The following is a 13,756-nucleotide window of genomic DNA, read 5'->3' as shown; positions in this document are numbered from 1 at the left end:
AATGTACACATAATCAATCTCTTTCCTTGTACTTATTTTCGTGATCTTCTTTTAACATTGTTATACAACTATATTTTTTGGTTTACACGTGATCTCAATTAAAATGATAGAAAAATAGATTATACATCTCCAATTCTAAACATCAATCTTACTTAGATAATTAATAATTAACGTATCAGCTACGAATGATATATTCAAACAATCTTAAGGATTGTTTTTTATTTCTGAACCAGCTGCACTAGTTCAAAAATGTATACTTTCTTTAAAGCATTTATTACAAAATTGGCGTTGGCGACGTTGTTCCTTATTGCAATGCAACAGAATTCAGTGCGAGAGCTTACTGAATTGGCTGCGCTAGGTTTAACACGTCTAGAGCCAATGCAAGCAATGCAAAAAAATAACTTTATATTTTGCAACTTTAAGAAGTTAACTAAATCAAATAGTAAATATAAAAATTAAAATAACTTTCTTAAATAGCAAAATATTTTGTGATATTTATTTCAATGTATTTAATTAAAGTTTAAACATATAAATTAGAATAATCATCACTGACTTTTCACAAAATACTAAAAGTAGTAACTATTAAATGTCAAATTTAAAGTTAAAAAATCTTATGCTTTTGATGCGTAATAATTAACAATATATAATACTATATCTTTTTATACAGAGTTATAAATACTTTTATGGTCCAATTATACATTCATCTTCATCGGATGAACATAATAATTTCAAAGATACAACTCGACGCGATATAATACTTTCGTATAAGTCCTCGCTTGCACTAGCTCAATACAGTTCTATTTCAGTTCTAGTGCAATCTAATGAAAGAAATAAAAAACAAACCTATATTAAAATCTGTAAAACAAATAAGATATTTCGTAATATTTACCAAAAATTAAAATGCATATATTAGCATTATTGATGTACTGCAGATATCATATGATTCGTATCCCTTAAGTGTTGAATTTGTAGTAAACTTATTCAATAAAAGCAAGACACATTATCTATAAAATTATGAAAAAATTTTGGGATATCTCCTTTGGCATGCCCATAGATCACTTCTTTAAATCAAATCACTGTTTAAATAATCACAAGATGTATAATTGACAAAATCCGGCATACTTCAGACGTAATTTAGGTGATTTATCCGATATTCAATTAAGTCAGGAATGCCATTATACTCAAATGACATTACGTGTAAAAGATAAGCTCGGGTATTTGACCTTCCTCAGTAGATGTGCCATTATTATCTCCCAACTCGCTGCTGAATTTAAATTTCACTTTTCCATTACCTGAATCACAATCTACCATCACGGTTTTCATTCCTTTTGTGCCATAATATGAATATGGCCCCTAAAAAAATGAATAAATAAATAATACATGTACAAATTCCATATTATGCATAATCATAATGATTAATGAATCAGTAAGACTTAATATAATAACCTTGAAAGTTGCCGATGCCGTATAAATCGTATTTGGTAGGATTTCCGCTAATTCTTTAAACATTAGACGGTATGTGTACTTTGATCCATCACAGCTAAAACTTGTTGCATTTGTAGCTATCACTTTTCCTGATGCGGTGTGAATTAATTCGACCGTTACTTCATATATTGCAGGCTCTTGTGTGCTACCGTAAACTCCGTAACCAAGCAGAAAGATACGTCTATCCACACTAAATCTGCAAAAATCGATGTATTTTACGATATTGAACACGAAGAATGTCGGTAACCATGTATAATAAACTATAATCTTTTTACCGAATACGATCGCTAGTTCCAAAATATCCCCATTTACTCTTTGTATGTTGAAATCTGCACACAGTCTGTTCTTTGTCTGTCATACAGCATCGTGGCATTGTTTGAAATCCCACTGCAGGTTTGGGATTCAGTATAAAATATGAGAATAAAGATAAGACCTATAAAATGTAAATATTACGATTAACACATGTATTAAAACAAATATAATTGTAATACTAACCTCTGAATAATTTAATAATCCAGATTGAGCTGGACCTGCTGTAAATTCCTCTTTTGACATAAGAGGAAAACGAACCAAAGACAAAGCGTCACCCAAGACCAAACGTTGATTTTCCGGAGTCACTGGTAATTGCTGTCTTACACATTCAGCTTCTGACCACCTATTAAAAAAATATGAACATTATGGAGAATAAAAAAATACATTTTACAGTACTTAGACATACCTTAGAACAGCTTGAAACAATTTAGATTCCCTAACACGAAGAGTATCTCTTTCTAAAACTATCATCAACGTATCAATATCAATATCTGTGAATCCATCAGCATTGAAAGCCTCGGTTGTGAATCTGTCTATGGTGTCCAAACATACAGAGGCTAATTGAGGTTCATCAAACAGACGAGCTTGTGTTAACAGCAAGAAAGCATTATCACTCGTTAAATTATTTTTCAAAAAATCAACGCAATGCTTTTCTAAGGCGGCCACCGCATACTTCTTAGCAGTATATAGTGTCGTCATCACAGTTTCAGGATCTATCTGTATTTCATCAGTGTATAGAAAAAGCAGCACTGCCAAAAATGCAGCAGGCTCTACATCAGGTACTTCTATTTCTGAAGAAGCTGTCGCAAGCGTTCCATTAAACATTGCGTCGAATACAGCACTTCCAGAAGACAGGACTAGTTTGTGAGCTGGTATGCGTTGGTGCTGTGCTCCTCTTCCCACCAGAAAAGTCACGTCTGACAGTATTTCATTGTTAAAAAGAAATACGATTCTTTCGCGCATTGTTGCTTTTGTACCCTGCCAATTGTACATAACTGCAGGCTGATTCTGCGTAGTAGAGTTCTCTGTACCATTATTTTGAGCTCGTCCATCCAAATACGACGTATTTGCAGCATTAATAGGTGGCCGGCTGAAAGTACCAAGTACAATTAGACAATATACGACAAGTGTTAACGATTTCGTCAAAGATATTGCAATAGCTACTTCAAATTGACGTTCAAATAGACTTAGACAAGGTGTATGATATTTTGTCCTAAAGACTTAGATACTTAGACTTTATAGAGTAATTTATTTACTTGTCGCTGTTCGAGAACGAAGCTTCGCAGCGTGCGGTAGACGACGAACTCATCAACGGCTGGTCCTCGTCGCCGACGAAGTTGAGCGCACGTCGTGCCCGGGAAAGGGTGATATTCCGCAGCGGCTCCCGTACCGTCGATGGCCCGCCGGCATCGGCCACGACGCCGCTGGCCGCAGCTGAGCCACCGGCCACCGTGTTCTCGGTCGTGTCGCGCTCGTCCTCTGCCGGCGTCGCTAGCCGCAGGCTCTGGAGCCTCGACGCGACGTTTGACACGTCGTTCAGGGCGGTCTCCGCAGACATGTTCGCGCACCAGACGTAGTACTTGTCCAAGTACTGCCCCGTCTCATTTAATCGCGTCGCCTCGCGCCAACGCGAGCGGCGGCGGACGCGGTCCTTCACCTTATCCCCCCAGCCGCGTTCTTCTCCGGGCGCGCCGGGTTTTCGCCAAGATGCGTGAAGACGCCGAGTGAGGTAACGAACATACACACGATGACGCGCTGCAGGCTGCAGCGAGATCCGTCCCTCGACTGCCCCTCCACGTCAACGATTACTACTCAGACGGCACACGTAAAACGTGCCGTACGATAGGATGAAAATCCGCAGTGCGAGTATAACATAGGTAGCCCCGTCGGAATAATTAACGAGCTATTCAATATTCTATTTTTCGTAAACGAATTTCGTATCGCTTTTTAATATTTCTTGCACCATTTCGAATTCAGTATATCTCCTCGTTCAAATGTGCACCTTCTGCACTTCTCGCGCGTCATATTGCACCGGCGAATCAGCGCATTGAATCGCACCGGCCAATCAGCGCGTCGCGAATACTTCGAGAATCGCAATCTCGCGCGCAGAGCAAGTTGGAATATGGAAGTCGTTGCGGTAAGTCGGGTATTCGTTTCTCCATATTTCTCGCGGTTGTCAGGGTCCAAAAGTGACTCTCGCGCATCGAAGATCTATCACAAAAGTTTCGTAAGGTATCAGTCGTTACGGAAATGCTGGAGTACAGCAGAAATTCATGTAGGCGTGGCGGATTCGGCATATCGAGTGCCTTCGTGAGCCCACGATATTTCAAGAGGTCCATTAAGTGCATTTCGGCACTTTTGAATTGCCAGGTTACCCTAATTCGAAGGCCTCTTCAGTAACGAAGCTTTAGAAGCGCGTCCGATACAAAATTTTCCACCAGGTACTGTTTTTTCACGAATAATACGATAACGCGACAGATTCATTAAGTACATTTCGTGCAATCGTAGCGCTACTGACCACCGCTGGATGGCACATAATGCCTGCGACAAACCGACGCCACGACAGATTCGTAAAGTAGTCACTTCGTGCGATCGTAGAATTACTCGTGACGTATTACTGCAATAATAAGAGCGCGATAAATTTTCTACGGATTGATCGCGCGTATAAATTACTTAAAAAACACACAATACTTACATATTTGTAATAATATAATTTATACATAATGATTAATAAGGTTCACATAATTTTAATTTATATATTATATATTTTATACATGTAATTTAATTGTAGCTCGCAGAGATTGTATTTTTTGTATGAACTGTTTATAATTTGCCTTATATCTAACATATTTTTGTATGTTGCAGAGTCGCAGTTTATGGTCCTGGACGTTATTTAATTTCCACGAAACTTCTTCAACAAGAAGACACATCTACTGCACTTGGAAAAATCTAAGGATGGTGCCGTTTCTCACCCTTGATAAGGATATGGAGCTTAGGATACGAGAAATCATCAAATTGTCAGGTATGTTGAAAATCTCATTTGTCTTTTATTTGAATTTGTATGTTGCAAAAAAAAAAAAAAGGATATATTAATGAATCACATTTTGTAACAAGTGTATTAATGACGTTTATGTACAATGTTTACACGGCGATACAGAAAACATGTTCGCATGTTCACGGCGTTACATATAATACAACAGAAAAGAATATTATTTCGAAGTCATTAAAAAATTAATACGTTATTATTAATACGGCAGTTATAAAAGAAGTACATGTCGACAGTAATTAAAAAGTAAGCATATTAGTGTTATGGAACTTACGTAGACATTATGACATAAAACAGTAAATTTTTTTTTATTTCCCGCGGAAATATGTACAACTGTGCATTAAAGGTTTCTCAGAAGTAACGCACTAATACAATTATTTTACGAGTAAATGTAAATTAAAAGTACAACTCGCCACAAATCTTTATTGCACGTCGCAGTAATGCAACGGATTGATCAAATTTATTATTGCGCGGTGCGAAAAATTGAGAAAAAAAAATGTTAAAAAAATATTTCAACTTAATATTTCAGCTGCATCGATACACTTAGTATTTCTGCGCATCGTACTGACGTGCAATAAAAATTCGCGCAAAGAAAATACTTAATCTAATGGGTTTATAAGTATTTTTCCGCACTCCTTACGATAGTCAGATATTAATAATTGTCATGGCTGTTGGCACGTTTTACCTATCTATACCAATGTTTCTTAAGCCAAATTATATTAGTTTAAAAAAATATACAGTACAGTACAATATTTTGATTAAATAGGGGTTTTTTTTTAGTAGCACTGCTTTTGCATCTCGTTATTTAACAACGTGCCTCGCAGATCTAAATAGATGCAATGAGTTAGATTCTAATTAATCAAAGTACCATATATCTTATTACTTTAAGAACTCTCGCAAGCTATCGGATACATATAAATTTATAATATACGCGTAAAATTACAAAATGGAAACTGGCCGCCGGCGAAATAAACATTAGATTTAATTAAACATTAAAATACAAGCGTTAAATTAACGAGCATCGAAACACACGCTTATTTTATTTAAAATCAATAAAATTATCTCAATGTATCATTATTACGAAATATTGCTTTTCAATCGTGATATTAGTTAATTATTATGGTTATTATGGAAGTTCTTGATTTATTGCTCATAAATGATTAGCTTGCTAATTATAAAGTCAACTTTAAAAGTCAAAAGTAATTTGAATTTGGATAGTTCGAACAAATATTATAGCTACATTCAATTCCTACAAATTTCCTATTACGATAATTGGTAATAAATAAGGAGATATTAAAAATATCCCAAGAAAGATATTTGTAAATGAAGCACCAAGGAATATGAATCAATTGACCAACATCGAACGCGTTATTCACAAAATAACGCGTTTCCCGCCCGCGATAACGTCTAATAAATTATCATTATGTACTTGTCATCAGAAAAATCGATGATATGATCGTTGGTAACGTTTTCATTGCGCCCGACGATTAGTAATATTCTTCACGCGCACCTCCTCCACGTTCCGCCACATAATCTCACACTCGCAGCGCGCATTCTCCTGTCAGTCGCAACACAATTACTGCACAATATACTGTCATTAGGACACGAGTCAGTACGGGCACTTTCACGTCTCAAAGTCCAACTCCTGATTCCTTTGATGGCGCTGTTTGCTCTTCGCTTTCCTCGCCTTGGTCGACGCGATTCTCTTCTTCTTCGGCTTCGGTATGATCTCGCAGCTGCAGCCGCTTCGCACCTTGATGTAGTCCAGCGTCCATCCGGATCCGCTCGCGGTGTTACCGGAAAACGCGGAAAAGTGATAGTGTTCCCTGTGGTGGTGCCTTCTGTGCTGCTCCATTCCAATTAGGATGACAATTAATATGATAATTAATACTTTTCGATAATTTCGCTTGATTTATAGACTTGGTAATTTTCCAGCGCTACACGAAAGTTAATTTTATTTAACATACTAAGAATTCCAAAAATTACTGCAATTAATCGAATATGTGTAATCTCTTTAAAAAAAAAAAAAAAGAATCTACTCTAGACGATGGAATGAAGAATCGACGTTTCGCTAGCATACCTCCGATCCAGGATTCTGGACGATAGCGTACGCGAACGAGTACTTTTGCACGCATCTGGACTGGTTGCTGAACTTCCGGTCGACGAACCTGCACGGCTTGTCGAGAACGTCTGGTCTGCAGGAGTACTCGAAGAACCTCTGGACATTCTCGCCCTCCCGATAGAGTGGGACCAGCATGTCTTCTCGGGTCCGGCCACCGCGCGGTTGTATCATTTCCTCCACCGTAGGACAGCATTCGACCGGAAGGCCGTCCTCGCCCCCTTCCTTTTGCAGAATCATTTGCATCTCTCGATATGTCATCCGTTTGTACGGCTCCTCCAGCGGCTCTGTGCTGCAAATTGCAAAGACAAATGAAGTAGATTCTCTCTTTCTCTCGCTCGATAGATTCTTGTTTTCAATAGAAGTAATTTCCTAATCGAACGTATGTTTACTTGACTGTTTTCCAAGCGTGCAGGTGCAGATGTTGTTCACGGAACTTTCGGATTAAATTTTAATCATTGCCTAATCGAGCGTACGATCATCGTGTTAACAAGTGACTTAATGGGAAATGTGTGTTAAAAAAAAAAAAGAATAATAAAAGCACAACTCGGCTGGGCTGTACCCTGTTAAATTTAAATCGGATTCAACTTAACCATCGAAGGAAACGCCGATATTCCTCCCATGCCAACTGCTAATAGCTCGTATCTAAATTACGCGGTAGAATGTTGTAGCGGTTTAAAAGAGTTCCATGGGACATGGTATTTTACTTCGTTTCGTATACATTATTAGCATTTTATGCACACCAGCGTATAATAATTAAGATAGCGAACTTCGCGCAATTGATGCAGTAAAATCCAAATGTAACGCGCGTCACATTTCAGTAAATCAAACGCTGCAAATATTATTAAGTGAGCCATGATTATTTAAAGCCAACGTGGCACCCGGTTTTATAATTCCGTACGCACATTTGAGTTTTTACTTACACGTCAGAGATATGTCCTTTGAAAGAATGTTCCTTGGGGCTTCGAGAGGGGAATAAAGTTAGATTATTGGCGGCAGTAAGCCGCGGGCACAGGACTGCGGTCAGCCAAACCACCTGCAACGAAAATTATGAGAATGCTTAAATTATTTGGCACGTTTATATTAGCATTTAATAACGATGGAGTATATATAATTTCAACTGGAACAGGTTGCGCGTTTCAACGCCACGAGCGTGCTATTTTGACGCGGTACGATGTAAACAGTTCAGTCATATGCGTCTGGTAGAAATCTAACGCCGCAAGACTCTTCAATGCGTTCTCCGAATTTTTCGATTAGAACCGCATCGATAATAATATCGCGGTGAAGGACCGCGCGTGAGAAAGTGCTGGACAGGACGTCAGAGATTCGATATGAACGTGCAATAAAGCACGGCGTTAGTCACGCATCGCCCGAATCACATGTGAGCTGAGCGTGGCGTGTACGTGTGAGCTTACGTGAAGGTGAAAACATTAATTCGGCTTATAATTTTTATGCAAAACAGGCCTCACGGCGCCGCTGCCGCCGCCGTCGCTTGCCGCTTGTTAATATGAGCGTGCCTCTTTCTTGTACACCACACTTTCGATTTAATTGCGCCATATAACTCGTCACCGCACAGAAAGTACGCTGAACCTGCTTCATTCACCGAAATGAACCTAAACCCTTTTTTTTTCTTTCCCTTCGTTTTTTTTTCTTTTTTTTTCCAAAACAGAAAAGACCGCCAGATGCACATAAAGTATAATGCTTATGGTTGTTTATTATAACAGTAAAAAAGCGATATTGATAAGAAAATATGAGGAACGAACAACGACGCGAATTAACTATCGCGGTTAATTTATCTTAATACGAAGAGTATTTTTTAAGCGATTATTTCGCGCAGAGTATTCAAGCAAAACTCTTTTTGTTCTGTTTATAGATAAAAATCCAAAGAGGAGACCAAAAGACAGGAGGCCAACATCATCGCCCGCAGCCGGTTCCATCGACTGTTTACTTCAGGAGTGCTGCTGAAGATTTTGTTATGTGAATTAGTGAATCAGTGAATTACTGAAGTGTCCTGCGCGCGGGGAAAAAAATAAGGTCCAATATTCCAGACGTGCTGAGAGGAGGAGGAGGTCAGCGAGAGACATCGGGCTTCGATGGAGCGACTTTACTGTGAGTAATTAATTCTTATATATTAAAAAAAAATTTCACAGATTTTCGTTATTCATTAAAATCGTTTTCATTTCAATGACAATTAGAAATGAACAATTAAATATCCCCGCATCTACGTTTGAAAATAGAAATAGAGAGAGAGAGAGAGAGCCGCGCTATTATCGACGACAGTTATCTTTCACATAATTACGGAACACTATCGACGGGTCAAGCGAAAGCTACTCGGTAAAGCCTATACGAACGAGACAACGCGATACAGCCAGCATCGCCGACGTTTAATTAAGCCATCCTTCCTCCGGGTAAGCGGCTAACTAAGCGGCGGCGCCTCCCATACGAAGAACTCGTATTGGGCAGAAGACCGGCGCGCGTTGGGATTAAACGGATATTCACACACGCGAGACCACACATCGCGCACTCCGCGATCTTTATCGAATTCTTGCATCAGCCGAACGGGAAAAGGAATTCTCTCACTAGCAACGCGATTTTAATCGTATAGAGATGTTGCCGGTGGCGCGGTAGCAGACGTTGCGGCATAACTTAATGACACTTAACGTTAATTACTCGCTAAATCGAAATATCCAACGATTATTGCCTCATTGCGGTCAAATTGTGCGATCGTGCCAACGCGGGCGTCGACGAGAAGGTCCAGTTATTAACATTGTATCAAGATTAAATAAGCAGCCCGGCGTATGCCGGTAAAACCGTATACGCTAATGCACGGTGGAAATTATCTCTCGCCCACGAACGTAAAATTTTATGGTGACGCTTTTAAAGAATTTAAACGTTAAGTTAAGCCGCGCGGCCGCGCCCGGGCCAAGAAGACGTCAATTAGCGCCCGCAGATTCTTCTCCCCCTTTCCCTCGCGATAATGAAACCGCCGTGGAACCGTGGCCGAGCGCGAGAGGCACTTTCGCGAAAGTCGAAATTAGCCGGGGCCGTTTCTCGTGGTCTCGAGAGAAGCGCGAGATAATCCCGGATATCTTTCGGCGGGGCCCGAGCGCACTTTCATAATCCCGTTCGCTCCAGTCCCGGGCAATCATCGTTTGTCTTAGCAATTTTTAACTAATGACAGTCCGACACTTCGCCGCTGCCCGCCCTCCGATCGTTATCAATCCCTTGGCGGATAAAGATTTACCGCCGCGCGGCTGTCGACGCCGCGCAAGAGCCGCATATGAGCTACGGCGATCGGATCGCAAACTCGTTCCTGCATTTACGCGAGTATTGCCGCGCACAGAGAAGATTCGTGTACCGATCGCCAAACGAAACGAGCGACTTCGTTATAAATCACGGTGACGGGTAAAATTAAGTGAAGATGACGTTTTTATGGCTTCTTTACGTTCTTCGAGTCCTATCGCTTCCGTTCGAGTAAATGTATAATAATTTACGTACACTTTAGGTCTTTCCTTTACGCACTTTAAACTGGTCAGATATATTCCCTTATCGGAAGGAATTTATTCATCGCCGCGTATCGGCATTAATTAAGGCTCTTCCTACCCGCTATTCTCGCATGTACGATCGTCAAAATTTTCCGAGTCAATTCTTAGAGAAAGGCTGATCACATATTAATCGCTAGAAGTGCCGTCACGTCGCGTGTATATCAGTGTAATTAATTACGATCGTATTAATTACGCCGATACCGTGCTAACAATGTCGATTACACTAATGACCATACAATTCCGAAAGTTACTTAAAACTTGCTACAAGCGGCGATAAAGTGACCTTTTTTTTCCCTTTTCTATCTCGGCTATATCTTCGCCGTCACGGTGCGCCTTAACCGGAGAAGGAAATACCGTCCCTCCCACGTGGAGGCGACAGAAAATAATTTGTAGCGCAATTAGAGTCCCATAATGCATCGGCGATGACGTTACCGTGCCGGGGCGATCGGGACCCACCAGGGGCCCCGACTAGTTCTCCGCTTCGTATCTCATGCCTCCTGGAATGCACTCGGGGCCCCGCGATATGCCTACGCGATACGCGCCGGGTATACCGATAACGTTCGAGGAACCCCGAGTGGACCGGTATCGTGAGGACGCGGTTTATCGGCCAGCGTATTTACGTCTCTCCGCGCGCGCGCGCCACGTGGGCCGCATTCGATGCCCGCTCTCGCTCCAAATCTCGCTCTCTTCTTCCCCGCCGCGAGTCATTAATTCGTAAAATTAATGACGCCGATCTCTCACACGTAGCACAATCGTCGGCGACTGATCGCCGGGGCGTGCGTGCCGTCACAAAGTGCGTTTAGAAGCACCAGGGACTCTCGGAAGAGTCTTGGAAGCGAGGTGTCGGACTCGGGTGAACTTTGTTTGCGTTATATTTCACGTTCAATCGTTGTGTATTATTTCGCCCCGTACTATTCCCCTCTCGTAATTAATAGGATAATTCCTAGGCGGGTTTTATCGCGCGCGATTACCAATCCCCGCAACGAAACTGTGGGTAAACATTTAATTAAAACCCCGGTATTTTAATGTCAAGTCTCAATAGCGTAATCGGCGCGCGTTATTTATCGCCAACGCCGGGACCGCCGACGAGATTTACAAGGTACACCGAGGGAATCTAAGCGAGAGGTGTTATTATATTCAAAAGGCATACGCGCGGGAGATATGAGGTTACCGAATCGTAAGGCACGCCGCGTTCGCGAATATCGTTAACGAGCGATTATACTTGGCGCAAAAACGGCGAACGTCGGAGCTCGCGGTGGTATTACGCCGCGCGGGAGATCGCGACGGCGGCAAGCCGCGACCTCGATATAAAAAATTATCGCGATCCTTCTACCGTGGACTCGCGCGACTAGAGGCGGTGTAACTACGACCGCGAGCGTAATCCAGCCTAGCATTCTCTTTCCCGTCATTGGCCGCGGAATTTTTCATTGCGGGCATCGCGGGTGCAGCGATTGGAGGAACGTGTGGCAATAATTTATGGGCCTCCTCGGGTACATACCCGAGTGCATTTTCCCGTTCGCAGAAACTGCGCCGTTATATTGTGCGCAAAGGCGCCCGGCCGCCGCTCGTGTTCCCGATCCTCTGGGCTCCGTCGTAAATCATGAAGTGATCGTAACGCTAACAGGTCAATCGCGGCCGTTGAGTATCAATTCCGCGCCGCGACGAATGACGAAAGATTCTCCTTTGAAATGCATTGAAAAATGTCCCGTCCCACTTGGTTTTAATCGCACTCGGATATGCAAGACTCCGCGGTAAAAAAAAAAAAACGCGCAGGCGGCAGCGGGGTGTGCGCATGAAACGTATTATATCCCAACGATTGAGAAAATGTCGCTAAACGTTCCCACGGAAACAGCTGATGCACCGCGCGTAACTTTAACGAGTCCGAGCGCAACACACATTTCGCGAAGTCATCGCGCATGTATAGTAGGACGTGCTTAAGGTTTTAAGACCAACGCAATAAAAAAAAGTAAAAATTGTAACTTAAAGAAAAAAAAAAAAAAAAAAAGACGAGTCTGCATGGAATTGATTTATCTCTCGTGGGTGAACTATTTCGCGAGAACTCCATTCATCGAGATTAACGTGTCCGAAGAGGAGCGCACGCTTTGGCACACGCCGTATTTTCGACTTTTACGCGCTCGTAACAACCCGCGAATTGCATTCCGACGAGATTTTATTGCCTGTTCAACTAACATTAAATGTTACGCACGTCAGAAATAGTATACTTGACTCTTCGAACAGCGGTTGAAGTGCGAAAAAAAAAAAAAAAAAATCGAAGAACACACTCCAGCTCTCTCGCTCCGCGCTCTTGTCCGCGGATCGGGTCCGAGGGAGGAGGGAAGGGGAAAGAAAAAAAAAAAGTGAGAATCTCCGTGGTATTTTGTAAGAAATTTAATCATCTTCGTTAATTCGCGATTAGTCGCGACAAATACCTGTCATTCCGCGTCGAGAGGGAAATCGGTGCTAATGACTCTCTTAGACAATCTCCACGCGTTGACGACCGTTCGATAATTATCCGGTATTACGCTTCCGGACGATTCAAACGATCGGATGGCGGCGACGCCAAATTAAACTCGAGCCGCTGAAATGGCAGCGCGCCCGGAGTGGGCCCGGTTCGCTTTTGCTGGCAATTATTAACAGCCGTTTACACGATAAACTCCGCGGCGGGACTCGTAACAGCGGGGCCCGTATTTACCCAGCCGTCAATGCAACGCTCGTATCATTAGCATAGTCTTTGTGCCACGTTTATAAGGACCGGAGGCACTCCCGGCTTATTGCAAAGTGCCAAAGGTGCGTTTCAACACCGTCGTCCCGCCATTTATCGAACGTTTTGCGAGAGCCACTCAACCCTCGGCCCGCGTCCACTCGATTTTCGCCGATTCCGTTGCACTTCCTCGGTCCGCTCCGGCGTTCGGTCCTCCGTATACCTTTTACGACATTTTCGTCATAGCGCTTGATATACATTAACATGCGCCAACTAATACATCTCGCGTACAGGTTCTCTTCGCCTTTTGTTGATAATTGGTCGAGCCTCGCGAGGTAAGTGTCACTCCGTCATTCTCGAGGCGGCCGTGGCCAGCGATTTGAATCGCGCGAGAGATTCGTCTTTTCGATTTCGGTCACTCAGCGATGGTAAAAGCCACACAACAGGAATATCAGTAATAACAGCGTTTAATACCGTGCGTATCGGCGCGCGCGACGCACGGCGCGATGTAATTTTTTTTTTTTTTTTTTTTTTCTTTTTTTCCCCGT

The 13,756-nt window shown here is 42.0% G+C and overlaps 2 protein-coding genes across 3 annotated transcripts in view; both read right to left on the bottom strand.

The window, feature by feature from the left end:
• Nucleotides 1–13: 13 nt before the first annotated feature.
• Nucleotides 14–3,575, bottom strand: LOC139109390 (BTB/POZ domain-containing protein 1). Of its 2 annotated transcripts, XR_011546829.1 has the most exons (7): nucleotides 3,054–3,575; nucleotides 2,204–2,887; nucleotides 1,981–2,140; nucleotides 1,761–1,918; nucleotides 1,447–1,681; nucleotides 890–1,353; nucleotides 14–818 (listed from the first exon to the last, which is right to left on the bottom strand). XR_011546829.1 is itself a non-coding variant. In XM_070668429.1 (6 exons), exons 1-6 carry the CDS (start codon nucleotides 3,353–3,355, stop codon nucleotides 1,192–1,194), a joined length of 1,701 nt encoding a protein of 566 aa, XP_070524530.1. In that variant the 5' UTR covers nucleotides 3,356–3,575; the 3' UTR covers nucleotides 14–1,191. The 2 variants fall into 2 exon arrangements, 1 of the variants encoding a protein (XP_070524530.1); XM_070668429.1 differs by having other exon boundaries at nucleotides 14–1,353.
• A 1,324-nt stretch (nucleotides 3,576–4,899) lies between these two features.
• Nucleotides 4,900–13,756, bottom strand: part of LOC139109254 (uncharacterized) — a 58,886-nt gene continuing 50,029 nt past the window's right edge. The window contains exons 3-5 of the mRNA XM_070668157.1: nucleotides 7,886–7,998; nucleotides 6,924–7,254; nucleotides 4,900–6,689 (exon numbers count right to left, since the gene is read on the bottom strand). Of these exons, the coding sequence (XP_070524258.1) occupies nucleotides 6,468–6,689; nucleotides 6,924–7,254; nucleotides 7,886–7,998 (666 nt within the window). The 3' untranslated portion in view covers nucleotides 4,900–6,467. The remainder of the gene's footprint in view (nucleotides 6,690–6,923; nucleotides 7,255–7,885; nucleotides 7,999–13,756) is intronic.

The sequence above is a fragment of the Cardiocondyla obscurior genome, linkage group LG17 (assembly GCF_019399895.1).
Source record: "Cardiocondyla obscurior isolate alpha-2009 linkage group LG17, Cobs3.1, whole genome shotgun sequence".
NCBI lineage: Eukaryota > Metazoa > Arthropoda > Insecta > Hymenoptera > Formicidae > Cardiocondyla > Cardiocondyla obscurior.
The sequence above is the reverse complement of the archived record's forward strand: the minus strand, read 5'-3'. Positions and strand labels throughout refer to the sequence as shown.

Coding starts and splice junctions, on each gene's coding strand:
- LOC139109390 (XM_070668429.1), bottom strand. CDS start 3,355: ATGTCTGCGGAGACCGCCCTGAACGACGTGTCAAACGTCGCGTCGAGG. Junction 2,141..2,203: donor TTGTTTCAAGCTGTTCTAAG/GTATGTCTAAGT, acceptor TTTTTTTAATAG/GTGGTCAGAAGCTGAATGTG. Junction 1,919..1,980: donor GATTATTAAATTATTCAGAG/GTTAGTATTACA, acceptor TACATTTTATAG/GTCTTATCTTTATTCTCATA.